General features: G+C 51.4%; 1 protein-coding gene across 1 annotated transcript; it reads left to right on the forward strand.

The window, feature by feature from the left end:
- Nucleotides 1-4917: 4917 nt before the first annotated feature.
- Nucleotides 4918-14545, forward strand: COCSUDRAFT_39275 (subtilisin-like protein; the record flags this gene model as incomplete). Its single annotated transcript, XM_005652162.1, has 19 exons — nt 4918-5112; nt 5478-5636; nt 5817-5907; nt 6097-6229; nt 6729-6919; nt 7175-7305; nt 7634-7804; nt 8104-8314; nt 8702-8810; nt 9205-9389; nt 9669-9826; nt 10157-10384; nt 10694-10789; nt 11038-11191; nt 11424-11567; nt 11909-12141; nt 12650-12838; nt 13802-13986; nt 14245-14545. 19 exons carry the CDS (start codon nt 4918-4920, stop codon nt 14543-14545), a joined length of 3264 nt encoding a protein of 1087 aa, XP_005652219.1.
- Nucleotides 14546-15955: the final 1410 nt, after the last annotated feature.

Below are 15955 nucleotides of genomic sequence, written 5' to 3' on the forward strand. Positions count from 1 at the left end.
GCATGAGAGAGGACGCACTTCACACGGGACACAATGATCTTATCTTGGATATGCAGGGGGCATGTTGCACCGGCAGCAAGCCTGCGCACAACAGCATGACTGATGCGAAAAGACAAGCCCACCTGCGCCTGGTAGATGAGCGCATCCTCATCCCACTCGAATTCCCATGTGCCTGTCTCTTCCTGCTTTGTGGCCCGGATGGGCAGATGATTTGATACCAGTATACACCTGCAAAGTGCAAGACTTTCTCATGTCTTGACGCTTCAGGAAACGACAATTAAGCAGGCAGCTGGTTATGAGAGCATACTCGTGCTTTTAAAAGTGCATCAAGACAAGGATTGCTCATTCTACTCTCTGCACGGTGAGCATGGACACCCAGTTCACTTTCATGTACACAGAAGTCAAGCTAATAAAGAGGGGCAACTCTTCAGAGACATACTTTGCCTGCTTTTTCAGATCGCTGCTATCAATTGAGGCCCTGGATGTCCTGCCATAAGTTGCGCTAAAGGACAATGGCCCTCCACCAGTCAGATCAGCACCTCCGCCAGAATCATCGTTTAATAAAGCCTGCAGGTTTCGGTACGACCCAGAAGCGCTCTGGACTGATCTTTGCATGGCCAAGCTGCCTCTATCTTTTCGTTCAAACTAGCTGGCTGGGGACCCATCCCAACATGACGCTTGCGGTTGATGAACGACTGGGGCTCATTCACGCTGATACAGCAGCAAATTTTTCACCGATACATTTGGCGGCGGCACAAAACCTCCTCTGGATCTAGATTGAAGCAGTATCCTCGCATATCCACTGCAAAAGGCTGAGTGGATGAGGGTGACAAGACTCTCGAAGGTACTCTAGCACGGAGATGGTGCTGACAAACAGAGTACCATAATCCGGGCAATCCGATCGCATTTCAGGGCTGCCGATCTTGCCTTGGTTGCTAAAATCTACACAAGGAAGCTGAGGGGGTGAGTCTGGTCCAGTCAGCAGGTCCAAGTTTGGCTCGAATCCTAAGCATGCTCCAGCTGTCAGCTCTCCACAAGTGGAAGGGAAAGAGATCAAACGTCCTATTAATATCTTGCCTGCAAGTATCTTCGACGGTTTTTGATACACATGCATGGCAGTGTGATAATCTTTCAAGATCTTTAAAGGTTGCATGGAAAACTTTTGAATTCGAATTCATGGGAGTCACTGACTCTGGCCAATCAAACTGTACAGAGCGTATTTCAAAGATGTTCTAGACATCCAGTCTGTGCCTTCACACCCATCCTTGGCTGATCCATACAATGGCCAAAAGCTTGATGCTGCTTGGCCATGATGGATGGCAGAAGCTGTGAATGTTTTGGCCATGGCTGTTCCAAAGTTCGGCACGAGTGACAGATTTTCACACGCTGTACTTAGTGCAGTGCATTAAATTACTGCAGTTTGCCAAGGTGAAGACCACCATCCACTGGAATGGCTACGCCCGTCAAGAAAGAAGCCTTGTCCGAGCAGAGAAACGCAGCAACCTGCACGGCAACGTTCAAACTTCTTCAGATCCAATCCTATGAAGATACATCGCTTCTCTCGTCACCTAACGCAAGTCTTGATCAGGCAAGCCAATGGATCTGCATGTTGTATAACACCGTAAGCCGCATATTGTATTGAATTTGATGTGTCACCTCGCCGATCTCACTGGGTTCTGCCCATCGCTGTGCAGGAGTGTCACTCTTGACTCTAGCCTCAATAGCCTGTTTCATCTGATCATTCCCCTGCATTTTTGTCAGCAAATGTTGCAACATGATTTCTGCCAATCTTCAAATCAGTGCCGATGTTCCAAAAATGTATGCCGTCACAAAAATTTACTTGGTTGTGGAGGCATGGATGAGAGGGGGGAACAACCTTGAAAACACTCTGCCACGCTCCCGTCCTGATGAAGCCAGGAATGATGCAATTCACATTGATGTTGTCTTTTGCTAGCTTCTTGGCGAATACGCGCACAAGGAACTGCGCGCAAGAAAGTCAATTATTGGGTTTTCTTGCATCGCCATCCTGTCAAATACTGGCAGATAGCGATTTCTAGGGATGCTCACCTCCATCGATGCCTTTGCTTGCCCAGGCTCCTCATAACCCGGCATGGCAGGCTGATTGCAGTTGCAGCCTGTACTCTCACACATCTGCTGAAGTGCTTCTCCCTGTCAGCTGCTTTCCATAATGCCTCACAAATGGACGGACACGTACTAGCAGCAAAAGGGCCTGCTCACCAGGCGAGCTGATTGCAATAACATGTCGGAGACCCTTGCACTGCAGTGCAAGCTCCAAGCCCTTCCTGAATGCTCTGGGATAGACCTGCGGTCAAGCCCCGGTAAAGGTTGACATGTGCCTCAATAAGTCATGTGCCAGGGGCAGAATTGGAGCTTATAGGGGGTCACCTTCTGGTAGTAGTTATACACCCTGTCCTCCCAGGGCTCTTCTGGATTCAATCGGGCTGGTGCCTCAGCTGAACTGGTGGTGACCCCCACGTAAAGGCCAGCATTGTGGATGAATGCAGTCAAGTGACCGTCGAAGTTGTCCTGTCAGGTAGCAGGTCAGTGTCAGTGGATGTGCTTGTGGTATAAGCCAAAGCGTCTCTATAGTGCAACCCAGTAGAAAGTCACAAATGAAGGAACGTGCTTTGACGGCCTGGAACAGGGCATCGACTGTCGCAGGGACAGAGATGTCCCCAGCTACAGTGACGACTTTCACGCCATGCTGGGTCTCAAGCTCCTCTTTTGCTTGCTGTGCAGCATCGTGATTAGAGTTGTACCCTGCATCAATGTAGCACATCAAAATTTTGGGTCTTCCGATGTGAAAAATGCAAATCCAAGACAACACCCCTACCGAGCACAAGCGAATACTCCTGACTCGCGAGGACAGAGCTTATTCCGTATCCGATTCCTCGTGTTCCCCCTGTAACCAGTGCAACCTTCTGGGCCATAGCAAAGGTGGAGATCAAAAGGTGACGATCAGGGCAGAAAGGGGAGAGTGGCAATTCCGATCCTCTTGCTCGAAGATGCGACGAGTGACGATCACAATAGAACAACAGAGAGGAGCACTCGAATGGCTGTCCAGCGTCCTACAGGGATGGGAATGGATGACGATCTGGCACGCCTGGCTGTGCCACTTTTGGCAACCGGAAGTCCAAGAAAGTCAATCGCACCACCACTTTGACAAGGGGCTGTGCACATCCCTCTTGGCTTCGTGCATCCTCATCCCTCGGTCTCAAATCTTTGCATCTATCTAACACTGCCATTCCTACCGTCACTTCTACAGCTCATAGACCCAGAAGATTCACGCGGTGGCAGCAAGAAATACTAGTTTTCTTGGAGGGTGATCGGGCATGATAGCGGCAGCCTGTCACAACATTTGCGCAGCTATAGGAAACAAGTTTTGGCTGGATCATGAGTGTGTGCTAGAGATTCGGCACAAGGACGACTCTCAAGTTGGGCGGGATGCCGTCCTCATTGCTGCTAGCGGTCTGCCTTGTGCACGTGATCAATTTAGCATCACCTATTTCAGCCACAGAAACCGATATGAAACTGCAAAGTGGAACGTTCCCGGCGAGGAACCTGCTGATTGGAGAGAGGTAGCCCACCACTTCAATTTGCCAGTGTTGTGTAGCACTCCAACAGTCTGCTGCAACCCCATAAATAGCCAGGATTACAAGTGCCTACTGATGGCACTGAGTTCATTGTAGGCACCATACAGAGGGACAGCAACAAGGTATCCAAAGCATCAGCGACCCTCGCTGGGGCGTGCTCTCCTCTACTCAACAGGTGTGGCACATTTGAGCATTGCTACATCATGCAGCTCTATCCAACCTTGCTGAGAGGGTAACATGCGCAGTCTCTCAGCAGTGAAGACTCAGTAGGAAATAGCCAATGATGCAGGCCTGCTTGTGCATTGACGACACCATCTGTCTGTGCAGTTCCTGGTCACGCTGCAACCAGATGCTTCCAGAGAAGGCTTAAGAGAAGTCATCAGCCAGCAGGGCGGTCAGATTGTACACTATATTCCTGATCACACATTCCTTGTGCTTGCTTCTCGCAAAGCACTGGCCCACATGAGGAGCCTGTCAGGTCTGACACAGTGACTGAGTCATCACACATTCTGCCTTCCTGGACAACTAGCGTCATTCTAGCGTCAACTGTTGACTCTGAGTTCTCAGCTTCTTCTGCTTAAAGTGTGTCAAATTCTAATTCTGTGGATGCAGGCCTTGCCGGTATCATTCATTATGAGTCACAGCACAAATTGTCCCCGCAATGGCTTTCTGTGCTGCAAGCACTCCAAGCTGCAAAATCTGAGGCCAGATCCATACAAGCCAATGACAGCGGCCAAGCTGCATCCATCCTTGTTGAATTCCCAAGGGTCATGACACAAGCTGGAATTGAAGGTACCTCCAGCCTGCCTTGAGGCCTGATACGCCACCGCTTGAAAGTGTACCCTTCGAACCCTGGCTATAAACAGAATGTTACCCATTTCAAGCGACTCAAAACTGTCATGCCACGGCACAGAAATGCCTGAGCAACGAGGTGATATCAGCTACGACCCAGGCGCTGCTGCAGAAGCAGACTGGGCTGATTCTATTAGCCTGCTATGCCAAAACCATCTTTCATGCGATCTTAGAAGGGCGGGGCCCTATCGCATCGCCATTTCTGTGCCGACATCTATACTGAAGGTGCGAGACCCCTCCAGATGCTTTGGCCGCCAATCACAACTATCTGTGTATTACATTAGGATTGCAATTGCCAAATGCCTCTGCAACATGTAAACTTGTGGGACTTGTGACACTGGACTCAGGGTTTGCTCTGCTCGACCTCATGGACATGCTTTGTTATAGCTTCCAACAATGCAGAATTCACAAGTTTCAATTCAAAATGACGTTTTGAGGAGTCAATTTGAGGATGCAGGAAGCATTGGACTGGCTCACAGCGCAGCCTGCCGTCACATGGGTGGCACCTGCGCCCAGGGTGCAGACCCACAACTTCTATGCCACAGGGCTCCTGCAGACGGGTGCAGCTGTGCCCGTAAACTTGTCATCCAACCTGCCTTATGGCGGCGCTGCCACCACACACTCTCTCTGGCAGGCCGGCCTGCAGGTGACACCTGACATGACATGCAAACTGTTAGTATTCATGACGTAACAGCCATGGGCATGTGCGAAGAAGCTTGGAGGCACCCCAAGCGTGATGTGCACAAATTGGATTCTAGATTGGAGCAACAAAAACATGCTGAGCTGAGCTGGTCACTGTGCATGCTAATGAAGTCGTTGCAGACACAAAGCAATGTTTACATTGCAGCAACAGAGCCATCCTGCGCCAGGCAACATACGTGCTAATGACTCATTATAAGAAATTGCATGCACATGTCTGTATCTCTGCCAGGGCAGCAACCTCCATGCATGCCAACAAGGCGAGAAACCCAAGCATGGCCAATGAACGGGTAACCTTGTTTCATACTACAGGGGCAGGCCATGGTCCTGGGAATGGGGGATACCGGCCTGGACTTTGACCATTGCCACTTTGCTGACAGCGCAGTGCCCATTCCCTACACCGTTGCTCAGGGGCTGTCCCGTGAATCCGGATCTGGCATTCCCTATTTCCAAAACGCCACCCACCGAAAGGTGCGCACTCTGAGCAGTCTTTGCATCCACATAAGTTTTCCCGCAGTGATCCCAATCGCAGCATCAAGGTGCCGATTATTTGTCATGGAGCCGAGTTGCTCTTGAGAGGGTTGGGACATTGTCAATGCCTTGGCACCTTGAAAATTTCTAAAGGATGTCTACAAATTGTACATTGTGCAGGTGCGGTATTACAGGATGTATGCAGACGCTATAGACGGACAGGGGCATGGCACACACTGTGCTGGCAGCGCTGTCGGGGCGCTGGCCAACGGTGCGCGACAGGGTTCAGGGTAATATATACAGGTGCAGACATTCAATAAAGGTTATTTGTAGATCCCCTTGCAGGGTTCTAGCGCAAACCTGAGCACTACCTCCCGGTGCCCTCATGGCATGCATGCACATTGGTCTTAGTCAGGCAACACTTTATGTGTTGTTGGTGTTTGAATTCGAATGCATGCAGGTGCGTACTCAAATTGGGAGGGGATTGCTCCGGGTGCAAAGATTGCATTCCAGGACCTGGGGAATGACAACACCGGGAATCTCAGCGTGCCATATGACCTCTTCTATGACTACTTCCCTTTCTCTTACCAGTGGTACGCTTCTGCTTCTTGCAATCCTTTCAAAACCCACCTCGAAACACTCAAGATGCACCTAGGGCGGCCCGATATCTGCAGCATGAAAGAACAGGCCATCAAGCATCCAGGTTGTTCTTGTCCCTGTGCTGTTGAGGAGACGTGCAGATTCAAAATGCACGTCAAGATTACCATAAGTTGAAGAAATTAGTGTGTCATAGATACGCTGCTGCGATGCACCTGATCCTGATTGATTGGGAAGGCATTTTTATATGATACTAATTATTATTATTACACGCTTTTCCTGCCAACAGGCAAGGTGCGTTCTGCAGACAAGCTGCAGTCAAAGGCTGCCACAATCCTATCCCTTGTTGGACTCGCCAGATCCAAGCAAGACCCAATCAACCGTGGGCACGGTGCTCAGTATTTGTACCGCCCCCGGCCAGCCGGGGCCAATGACACTAATTTTAAACACTAATACTGTTACTAATCATAAAACGTCATGATGTGTGCGTTTCAGGGGCGCGCGCGTACACTCAGATTCATGGGGCACCGCTGACGCAACATATGACTCACTAGCGGCCGACATGGATCGCTTCGCATGGGCGTACCAGGACTTTCTACCGGTGGTGGCTGCCGGTAACTTTGGGTACCGGGAGCAGGACTCCACCCTTACATCACCTGCTGTCGCCAAAAACTGCGTTGCTGTTGGTAAGCCCCCGGCAAGAGGCTCTGGCCATGCCCATGCATTGCAAAACCCAGCATGCTGATTTGTAGGTGGCTATGATCCTCTAGGGGGTCAAAACTCTCAATGCAGGTACCCAATGCTTTGCAAGTCACCGTGGCTGCTGTGATGTGATCTATTCGTGCATCATGAATGTGTGAAACTACTATTCACTGAACTGTGCCATGGGTGAGTGCATTAGTGGATGAGTTGCAGACACAGATCAAATGCTGATGTGGCAGGTGCTGGGCTGACGGCGAGCTACAACGGCGGCTACGAGAGTGAAGTGGTGACAACGGATGCCAGCGTGTACGCGCTCAATGTGACTGGCGGCCAGCCGGGCTCGCGCGCGGATGGCACCGTGCTCATCAAGGTGTCCTATATGTTTGCTTATCTTATGTCGTGCCTTTCGTGCCAAAAGTCAAGGTGCATCTGCAGACGAGCTGCATCTACGATTTGATTTCTATCAATGAATTTGTGGGGGGGGGAAAAGCAGCTCGGTGACCATGGCGCTCAGAAGAATAAAATTGCACCCCGCCACCCTCACTAGACCAGGTGGTAAGTATAACAGTGATATTTGTACCCCCAGCATTCTGAGATGGTACATGTTAATTGAGCCCCTGGCTGCTACATACCAATAGCATGCATGGTGATGTCGTGTCTGGATGTCACTTTAGAAGAACTCTTGGATGTGCGTGCAGGTTATGCAAGCGTCGTTTGGGCCGTCCCTGGCTGCGCTGGTGGCTTCCGGCAGGCAGCTGCCACTGCTAGCAGCAACTCCAGTGGATGCATGCACGCCGCTGGCGCGGCCTGACAGGTTCAAGAACGCAGTCGTGCTTGCGCAGAGGGGCAACTGCACCTTTGGGACCAAGGTTGTCTCCTCCTCTTGCTCACAAGGATTTTCCAGAGTTTCCCCATTCCTCTGCCTAGTCATTGCTTCTATCCATAGTCTGTCCAGAGGAGGTTTTACGCTCTCATTGCTATGTTCTTTGGTGCACTGTGCAGCATGCAACCAGATTACTTTTAATTTGAAGACTTTTGAGCCACTGAGGCTCATTGGTTTTATGGACAGTCTCTTACCGTCCAGGATCACATTACCAACCGCTGATGTGTCTGCATTCAGTCAAGAACCTGGCAATCCATGAATCAGAGGTTGTGCCTTTTGCAACAGGTGAGCAATGCTATCAAGGCAGGGGCGCTAGCTGTGTTAATAGCCAACAATGGGACTACCGGATTCTTCCGCATGCAGCCAGACAGCAGCAGCGGTGGCATCACGATTCCATCCGCCTCTCTGCCGCTCAGCACAGCCCGACCCCTCTGGAATGGCCTGACCGCTGGCATGACCCTGAATGCCCAGTTCCTGACTTACAAATTGCCCACAGGTGACTGCCCTTCCATGCATGCTTTACCATGGACTCATAATCATTACTTCACTCTTTTCATAATAGAGTCAAGGTGCGTCAGGAAACAAGCTGCACGTGAAGCTGCCACATATCCTACCCCTTGAAGGACTCGCCAGATCCAAGCTCGACCCAGTCACGGTGCTCAGTAATCACACCGCCCCCCCACCAGCCGGGACCATTGGATTTTGAAGTCACAATGTCTCGATAATAATAAATGAAGTCACAATCGCTGGATATAGACTTCAAGCTCTGCAAGACCCAGGAGGAGCTGCCATTAGCAGGGAGGGTTGCCATCAATCGCTGTCAAGATTTAGCTTTCGATCTCTTTACAAGATCTTTGGTACATCCTTTGGGTTTGATGTGCAGATCGCTTTGCCAGCTTGGCATTCTTTTCATCAATTGGGCCCACCCTGGACGGCCGCATCAATCCAGACATCATCGCCACAGGCACCACAATTTCCACAAGCAGTGCTCGGTGAGCTGCCTCCATACACACACCCCAACTGTCTCCCCCCTGCAAACAAACTGAACGTGCTGCTAGCCGCTAGCAGCTTGCGTCACAATCATGAGCCTTCTCTGGACACTGACCATCAAATTTTTAGCTGTTGCTCTCAAGTCAGCCCAGTTCCAAATAAAGCATGTCTTGGGAGTCATGTGCAACAAGACGCTGTGAGTCATCAGCCGTATGCACTACTTATTTCAGTCTCAGCTACCAGCCTTTTCTATATCTTGATTAATTTGGTGCTCTTCAATAAACTGACATCGAAAGCCAGAGCCATGTCTTGTGACAAGCATGCAAGTCTCGACAAAACAGTCATCCATGACGACGTCATGATGACGTAATGACATGCTGCACTGCATGCATGCAGGCAGGCAAACTCATTCACATGCAGCCTGGATTCCATGCGAGGCACCAGCATGGCCACCCCCATTGTGGCGGGGGGACTGCTGCTAATCCGGCAATATTTCACAGAGGGGTGGTACCCCTCTGGGGCCCCCAACATCAGCCGCAGCTATACCCCCTCCGGACCCCTCATGAAGGCCGTCTTGCTGGGTGAGCATCGGCTTACTAACATGCTTAATTCTACGCTGACTTATGCCTTACCCGCGCCAAGTTCATCTGCTGCTAGGAGATTACCTCCTCCGTCTGTGCTATGATTCATCAAGCATTCCAAAGCACAGTTGCAATCCAGATAACTTGTAAGCATGCAATTCTGAGCATGACTGTTTTATCAAAAGTAAAAGCTTCTTTGAGTGGCCTGGAAATTGGAGAATGTTGACACTACTGGCTGGCGCCTGTGCTCTTCAATGGAGAGCGGTTGTTTGAGTGCAGGGGGCTCAAAGGCCATGGAGGGAATTACGCCGGACTCGAATGCCCAGTACGACGGCGTACCTCTCGATCCGCCCCCCTCAATGCGCCAGGGTTTTGGCGCGGCGCATCTGGGCCGCTCCCTGCCCATCGCCTCAAACCCCTCTGGCTGGAGCATGCAGGTAACCCAACCTCATCTTTTTCCACTGCACATGCTCTCTCATGCAGCACACCTGCAGCCAGAAGATTAGCACTCTCTGATTGGCCTCGAAGCAGAAATCCACCACAGACACCTCTTGCGGATAGGAGAGAGAGGAGATCTCACTGAGGACTTCTGGCTATCTTTTGTCTCTATAGCTTGCCATTGCTTAACCAACAACAATTAAACCAAACGCGTTGACCCAACCATATTTATCTTAAAACGCCCAACACCAGCAAAATGACATCTGAAATACCTGTCCAAAGTATAAAGGAGGGGTTCAGTGTTAAAGGGATTCTGCCCATCTTGCCAGGTGGTAGACCGAAAGCCAATGGCGGCAAAGGGGCAGGTAGACAAGTACTGCCTCGTGTCAACCGTGGGCACGCTGCGAGTCACGCTGGTGTGGGCGGATCCCCCGGCTGCCCAGGCAGCTGCCGTGCAGCTGGTGAATGATCTGGACTTGGTGGTGCATGCGGACAGCCTGTCTGGGCGCAGCCTGTACGGCAATGGAGCACTGGACCGTCTGAATAATGTCGAGCAGGTGAGGCGCTCTTTAGTGGTGAATTTAGAACATAAGCGTAGCCGATAAGCAGTTGCTGTCATTGTTGTGCTTGTGAATTTAAAAGCATGGACTCACAGAACCGCACCATTAACATATCTGACCTAGGAGTATGGTTTGGTGGCCAAGCTGGAACAGAGAATGGGCAGGGATTCTTGAAAAGGAGAGATGTCCAGGGACAGGACATACACTAAACTGGGATGATGTAAGGCGCCACATGAGCACCTGCATGTGCGCGCACATGCCTCCTGCTGAGGAAAGCAGCGCTGCCTTGTCTGTTTTGTGTCTCAGGTGGTGATTGACAGCATGGGTCCTGGGCTAGTGGTCATCTTAGTCACGGGGTACAACATCCCACAAGGGCCTCAGAAGTACTCCCTCGTTGTCCAGGTGCTGCTCAATGCTGCATGCACATCCCAGCCAATCAGAACTCACCTTATTGTAAAAACTTACTTCTGCTATTCCACAAGAATCACTTTACGACACTGACCACATGCAAACATGCAAGTACACCTTCCAGTAATTAAGCAGCTCTTGAAGTGCATTGCAAGTGCACAAAATTGCAAGTTGAGGCTGCCGAGCCGCCTGTATGCCTTGGTGTCCCCCCTTCATCCCAAATTTGGGGGTACCTGGTGCAGGGCAGCTTCACAGGCTCGCTGCAAAGCGCGTTCAACCCGGCCTGGGACGGCGTCAGCCGCCTCAACTGCTCCCTGCCGGTCCCGATCATCAGCACTGCCCCGGCCTCGCTCAGCAACAAGACAAGCACCTCCTTCAGCTTCTCTACAGTTGATGGTAGATTCCTGCAACCCCTCGTCAAGCCCTCATCACAGGGCACTCTGAATTGACCCGTATTCCTCTAAATCAAGTTTGTTTACAGCCACGTACTGCTCAGGTCCTTGTGCATGTGAATATCTCAACAAGCCAAGCACAACCAGTTCATTGTGCAATGAAGGGGGGAGTGATGCATTATTATGCTTTAGATCTGCAATTACAATCAGGCTCGAGCACAGATGCTGCTGCGCAGTTGCGCCGCTGGGGTTTGAGTGCCAGCTGAGCCGCGGCGGTGTCAAGTCCCCAGCGCCTCTGCATGCCTGGGCGACATGCGCTTCGCCGGTTGCCATCAGCGGCCTGACTGACGGCAGCTACCTGTTTGAAGTCCGCGGCAAGGGTGGGAAGCAGCTCTTTACAGCTCCCAAACATTGATTAAAAAATTTGTAGCTATCGTACTCATGCTGTGCATACCTATGCTGTGGCCAGTGTGATTTGTTTGCCTGAAATACGGTATACTGATGTAAGTCCATGGGCACTTGAAATTTATGGAAGAGCTGCTGGAACGCACCTAGCATTGGAATGCTAGGATAGCATGCTATTGCGCTAATGATGACAAGCAGCTTCAATTGCTGCAATCTCTAGTGGTCTCATGAGCATGTGCACCATGCCTCTTTGGGCCCGAAACGAGCCAAATGCCGACCTGTCACAGAAATGCAACTGAGTTGCAGCGCCTTGCAGGCTTCACGATACAGGACTCGCGCATTTTTGCGGTGGACACGGCCGCGCCGGTAGCCGCGCTGACGGCCGCCTCCGCGCCGGTGCCGGGGGCGCCGCGGAGCGCCGCCTTCGCGTTCTCCGCGCAGGACGCCTCATTCGTCGATTTCGCCTGCCGCCTCTCCGTCGCCGGGACCCAGCCGGCCGGCGCTGCCGCCTTGGGTGTTGGCCTGTGGACTAGCTGCACCAGCCCCCAGGTGTGGCAGCCACAGAATACACAGATCTCATTAGGCTGGCCCCATTGGCGGGGAACGGTTTATATACTGAGCGCCGAGCCCACTGTTGATTGGTCTTGCTTGGATCTGGCGAGTCCAATAAGGGGTAGGAGTGTGGCAGCCTATAAATGGTTTGCAGGTTGTCTGCAGGACGCACCTTCCCTCTTGGCAGGAAAAGCGAGCAATAACATTAGGCTGACTCATCAAAAGCGAGCCTTGTTACCAGTCGAGTCGTAGTGGAAAGACTCCCCGTGGTGGCTGCAATGTCATGGCTCCGCTGATACTTCTGCGCAAGACCCCCAGGCAGGCTTTGCCCCAGGCAGGCTTTGGTGCTGTGTGGCACTCTTGCTTTACCTGAAGAAAGCAGTCCAATCCGTAAATAAGCCAATCAGGAAGGGAGAGGCTTGCAGCAGGGACAGACGCATGCCGAGTGAGACTGAGAAACGACTGAAGGAGAGGCCTGGGTGATATTCCCAGCTGCGGTGCGCAGGCGTACACATCGCTGCCGTCAGGCAACTGGACATTTGAGGTGCGAGCCATTGACGGGGCGGGGAATGCACAGAGCGCCGCGTATGCAAAGTACGCCTGGCAGCTGACGCTGCCCGCCGCTTATGTCATGCTGACCGGCGGCGACCTCTCACAGACCATCAAAAGGCATGTCTCCATGGAAGCAATCCTGGTCCTTCCATACACTTACTCCTTTAATAAACTTCACTTCTATTTCCCTGTGCATGTCCGAGCAGTGCCTGTGTCCGCAGACTTGTTGTCTTCCGTCTTGAGTCACCAAATTTGTAGCCCTGGAAAATGTAAAGTATGTTGGTCATGCGATCGATTACTGGGCTGGTGGGGAGTAGCTAATGGAAACTGGCATGTGTTTGTGCATGCAGGAGCACTGCAAGTTTCGCATTCCAGGCGGCAAGCCTGCACACCGCATCAGCGTCTGATGGGTCTGGGGATTCCTACGAGTGCGCTCTGCAGCCCTTCACTGGCCAGGCGCCGATAGCAGCACCGGAATTCGCACCCTGCACCAGTCCAACGGTGCATTTCCCTCTCAATCACCCCTTAAATTTTAAAAACCCCTGTACCCCAACACCCCTTTCCCATCCATGAGGATCAGGTGCCCCTTCTATTATACTTATTATTATTGCGTGCTTTTCTTGCCAAGGGGCAAGGTGCGTACTGCAGACAAGCTGCATTTGAAGGCTGCCACAATCCTACCCCTTGTTGGACTCGCCAGATCCAAGCAAGACCAATCAACCGTGGGCACGGTGCTCAGTATTTACACAGCCCCCCGCCAACCTGGCCCATACCCCGCTTTGAACAGGGAACATGCTGTCTTGACCAAGCAATGAAAAAGATGCGTTGCACTTGAGTTGCGTGTGTCTGTGGCATGTTTCCAGGATTACTTAGGCTTGCAGAGGGGCACTTATCTATTCAGTGTCCAGCTGGCAGGAGGTTCACCAGATCTGGTGGCCACATCCATGGTGAGCCCTGCCTCTTGCTTCGATTTATATTCAAGTTTTCAAGTCCCTACCACGCATTCAGGGCACTTGTGTAATTGATGCTAGTCACTTGTAAAAAGCCCTGACCTTATGTTTAGGATTTCCCATAGATTTATGTGCATGTCAATGTCAATGTGCAGGTGACTATTGACACAGCGGCCCCTTCAGCCACAATTACAAAGTCTCCTGGTGCGATAGTAGCAGCATCGGCTGCCACCTTTGAGTTTTCTTCTGACGACGGCAGCAGCGGATTCCAGTGTGAACTCACTGGAGGAGCCTCTTCCCAGTCCACCGCTGCTTCCTGGGCAAACTGCAGCAGCCCCAAGTCAGTCCCCCCTCAATCCCCTCGCTTGTAACATAGTTTACAAGCAAGCAAAACTTCTTCTTCCCAATGAAATAAATCGAGATTCTCCACATGGGATGCACATTTTTGCTCGGCAGCTCTTGCCGGGCGCCCATGCTTGCTGCCGAAAAACCGAATATCACTGATCGACCTCAAGCCTTGCACACCGAGCCTCATACGTCACAGGCAAGTGCACATTCTGCTCCAAGAACGACAGCAAGAAGTTTCACACTGCTGCAGGGCATATGATGGGCTGGAGGATGGAAGCTACACATTCCAGGTGGCAGCGCTCAGCGCATCAGGCGATCCGGGTTACGCAGCACCATTCACATTCACAATCGACACAGACCCCCCCGCAGTGTCGCAGCTGCGCGTGCGGCTGCAGCAGTCGGGGGAAGCTGCGCAGCAGGTGGAAGCTGCCAGCCTGGGGGATGCTGAGCTGGCGGGCCAGGTCAGCGGCAGCTTCCAGACAGCCAGCGGCTGCCTCAATGCAAGCTTCTCTGCCTTTGATGGAGTCCTCGGCTCGGGCATTGCAGGGTGAGGCGCACTTATTAATATCCCCCTGCCAAAACCAATGTTGGGCACATGTTGGCACAGTATGCCCAACATAGGGGGCATGGTGTGCCCTCTTGTTATTAGTCCAAGCAAGTAGGACAGCTCTGTTATCGACCCAAGCTGTCTTAACCTTTTAAAAATGTGCCAGTATGCACAGCATGTCAGAGAGTGTGCACCAGGACTCTGTCCTAACCTCTAAGATCTGGGCGAAGTGAATGATTTGCATGTGTAGGACGAGATGCAGAATGGAGGCATACAAGGGAGGAGGGGCCGTGGCTGAGAGTGACAGCTGTGTTGGGGATGGGCCTTCATCCACCTATGCAGCCTGCCAACCCAGCAGCTCATTGTACTGCCTGGAATCCGGGACATACATCTGGAGCATTCTCGCCACAGACCTGGCAGGCAAGTCCCTTCTTTCTACCTTGCCTCCAATTTTACACGCACTTGTGAAGCATGAGCCTTTACAAGTGGGGTCACATTCGCATGGCTTCATCTGCTCCGGTGCCTTCAGAAAGTTGGCCTTTCTGGTTCTTTTGCAAGTGAGGAAGGTTACCCAGAGCACACCTTCCTGTCCTTGCAGGCAACAACGAGACGACGACTTTGGCAATTGTGATCACAAAGGCCGGGCTCAGCAGCAAAGCACTTGCGCTGGCTATTGGGATCCCTGTGGCCATTATGGTGGTGGTTGCTGCTGCTGCATCAATGGTCTGGATGCGGCGATGATCTGCACCACTGCTGGATAACATGAATGGTCCAAATCCTTTGTCTGATTCCTAATAAGTCTAAAGTCCATGTATGCATTGTTGGTCATTAGAATAAGTCTAATAAGTGACCTATTGTCCTGGTCAGTCAAGTCAGCAATCAGCACTTACCATGAGACGTGCCCAGGTTTTGATTTCTATAATTTTAGATCTGCAAATAGCCATAGCCACAGTTGTTTGCAACAGCGCTGCGATGCAGTGAATCATGATGACACGCTTTAAAATGCAGTTCTTGTGTCACAATTAGTAGCGCTACCAGCTGACAGGTGTGGCGCATTCCTCTCTTACATCAGTGTGGATAAGTCAACAGTATGACGTGCAAGACAACCCAATCAAGGCTATAACTTGTAGCCGACAAGATCAGCTGATGACTTGGCAAAGGCCGCCCAACACACCAGGATCAAAGATGCGCAGAAATGATCTGAAATCCGACTGCTTGCCACAAGAAAGCTACAGTAGCGCCGCGTAACTATTTGAAAAGCAGGCGTGCTGACAACATAGGATAGGAATGATACAAAGTCAGCCGCTCTAAGAAATGCACACGGAATAATTCAAAGACTTAGCTGGCAATGGCATGACCTTCAAATTCCAAAAGCACATCTTGAAGAAAATCCAAAGATATTATGTCCAGCTTG

This window comes from Coccomyxa subellipsoidea (assembly GCF_000258705.1).
Source record: "Coccomyxa subellipsoidea C-169, whole genome shotgun sequence".
Taxonomy (NCBI): Eukaryota; Viridiplantae; Chlorophyta; class Trebouxiophyceae; family Coccomyxaceae; genus Coccomyxa; species Coccomyxa subellipsoidea.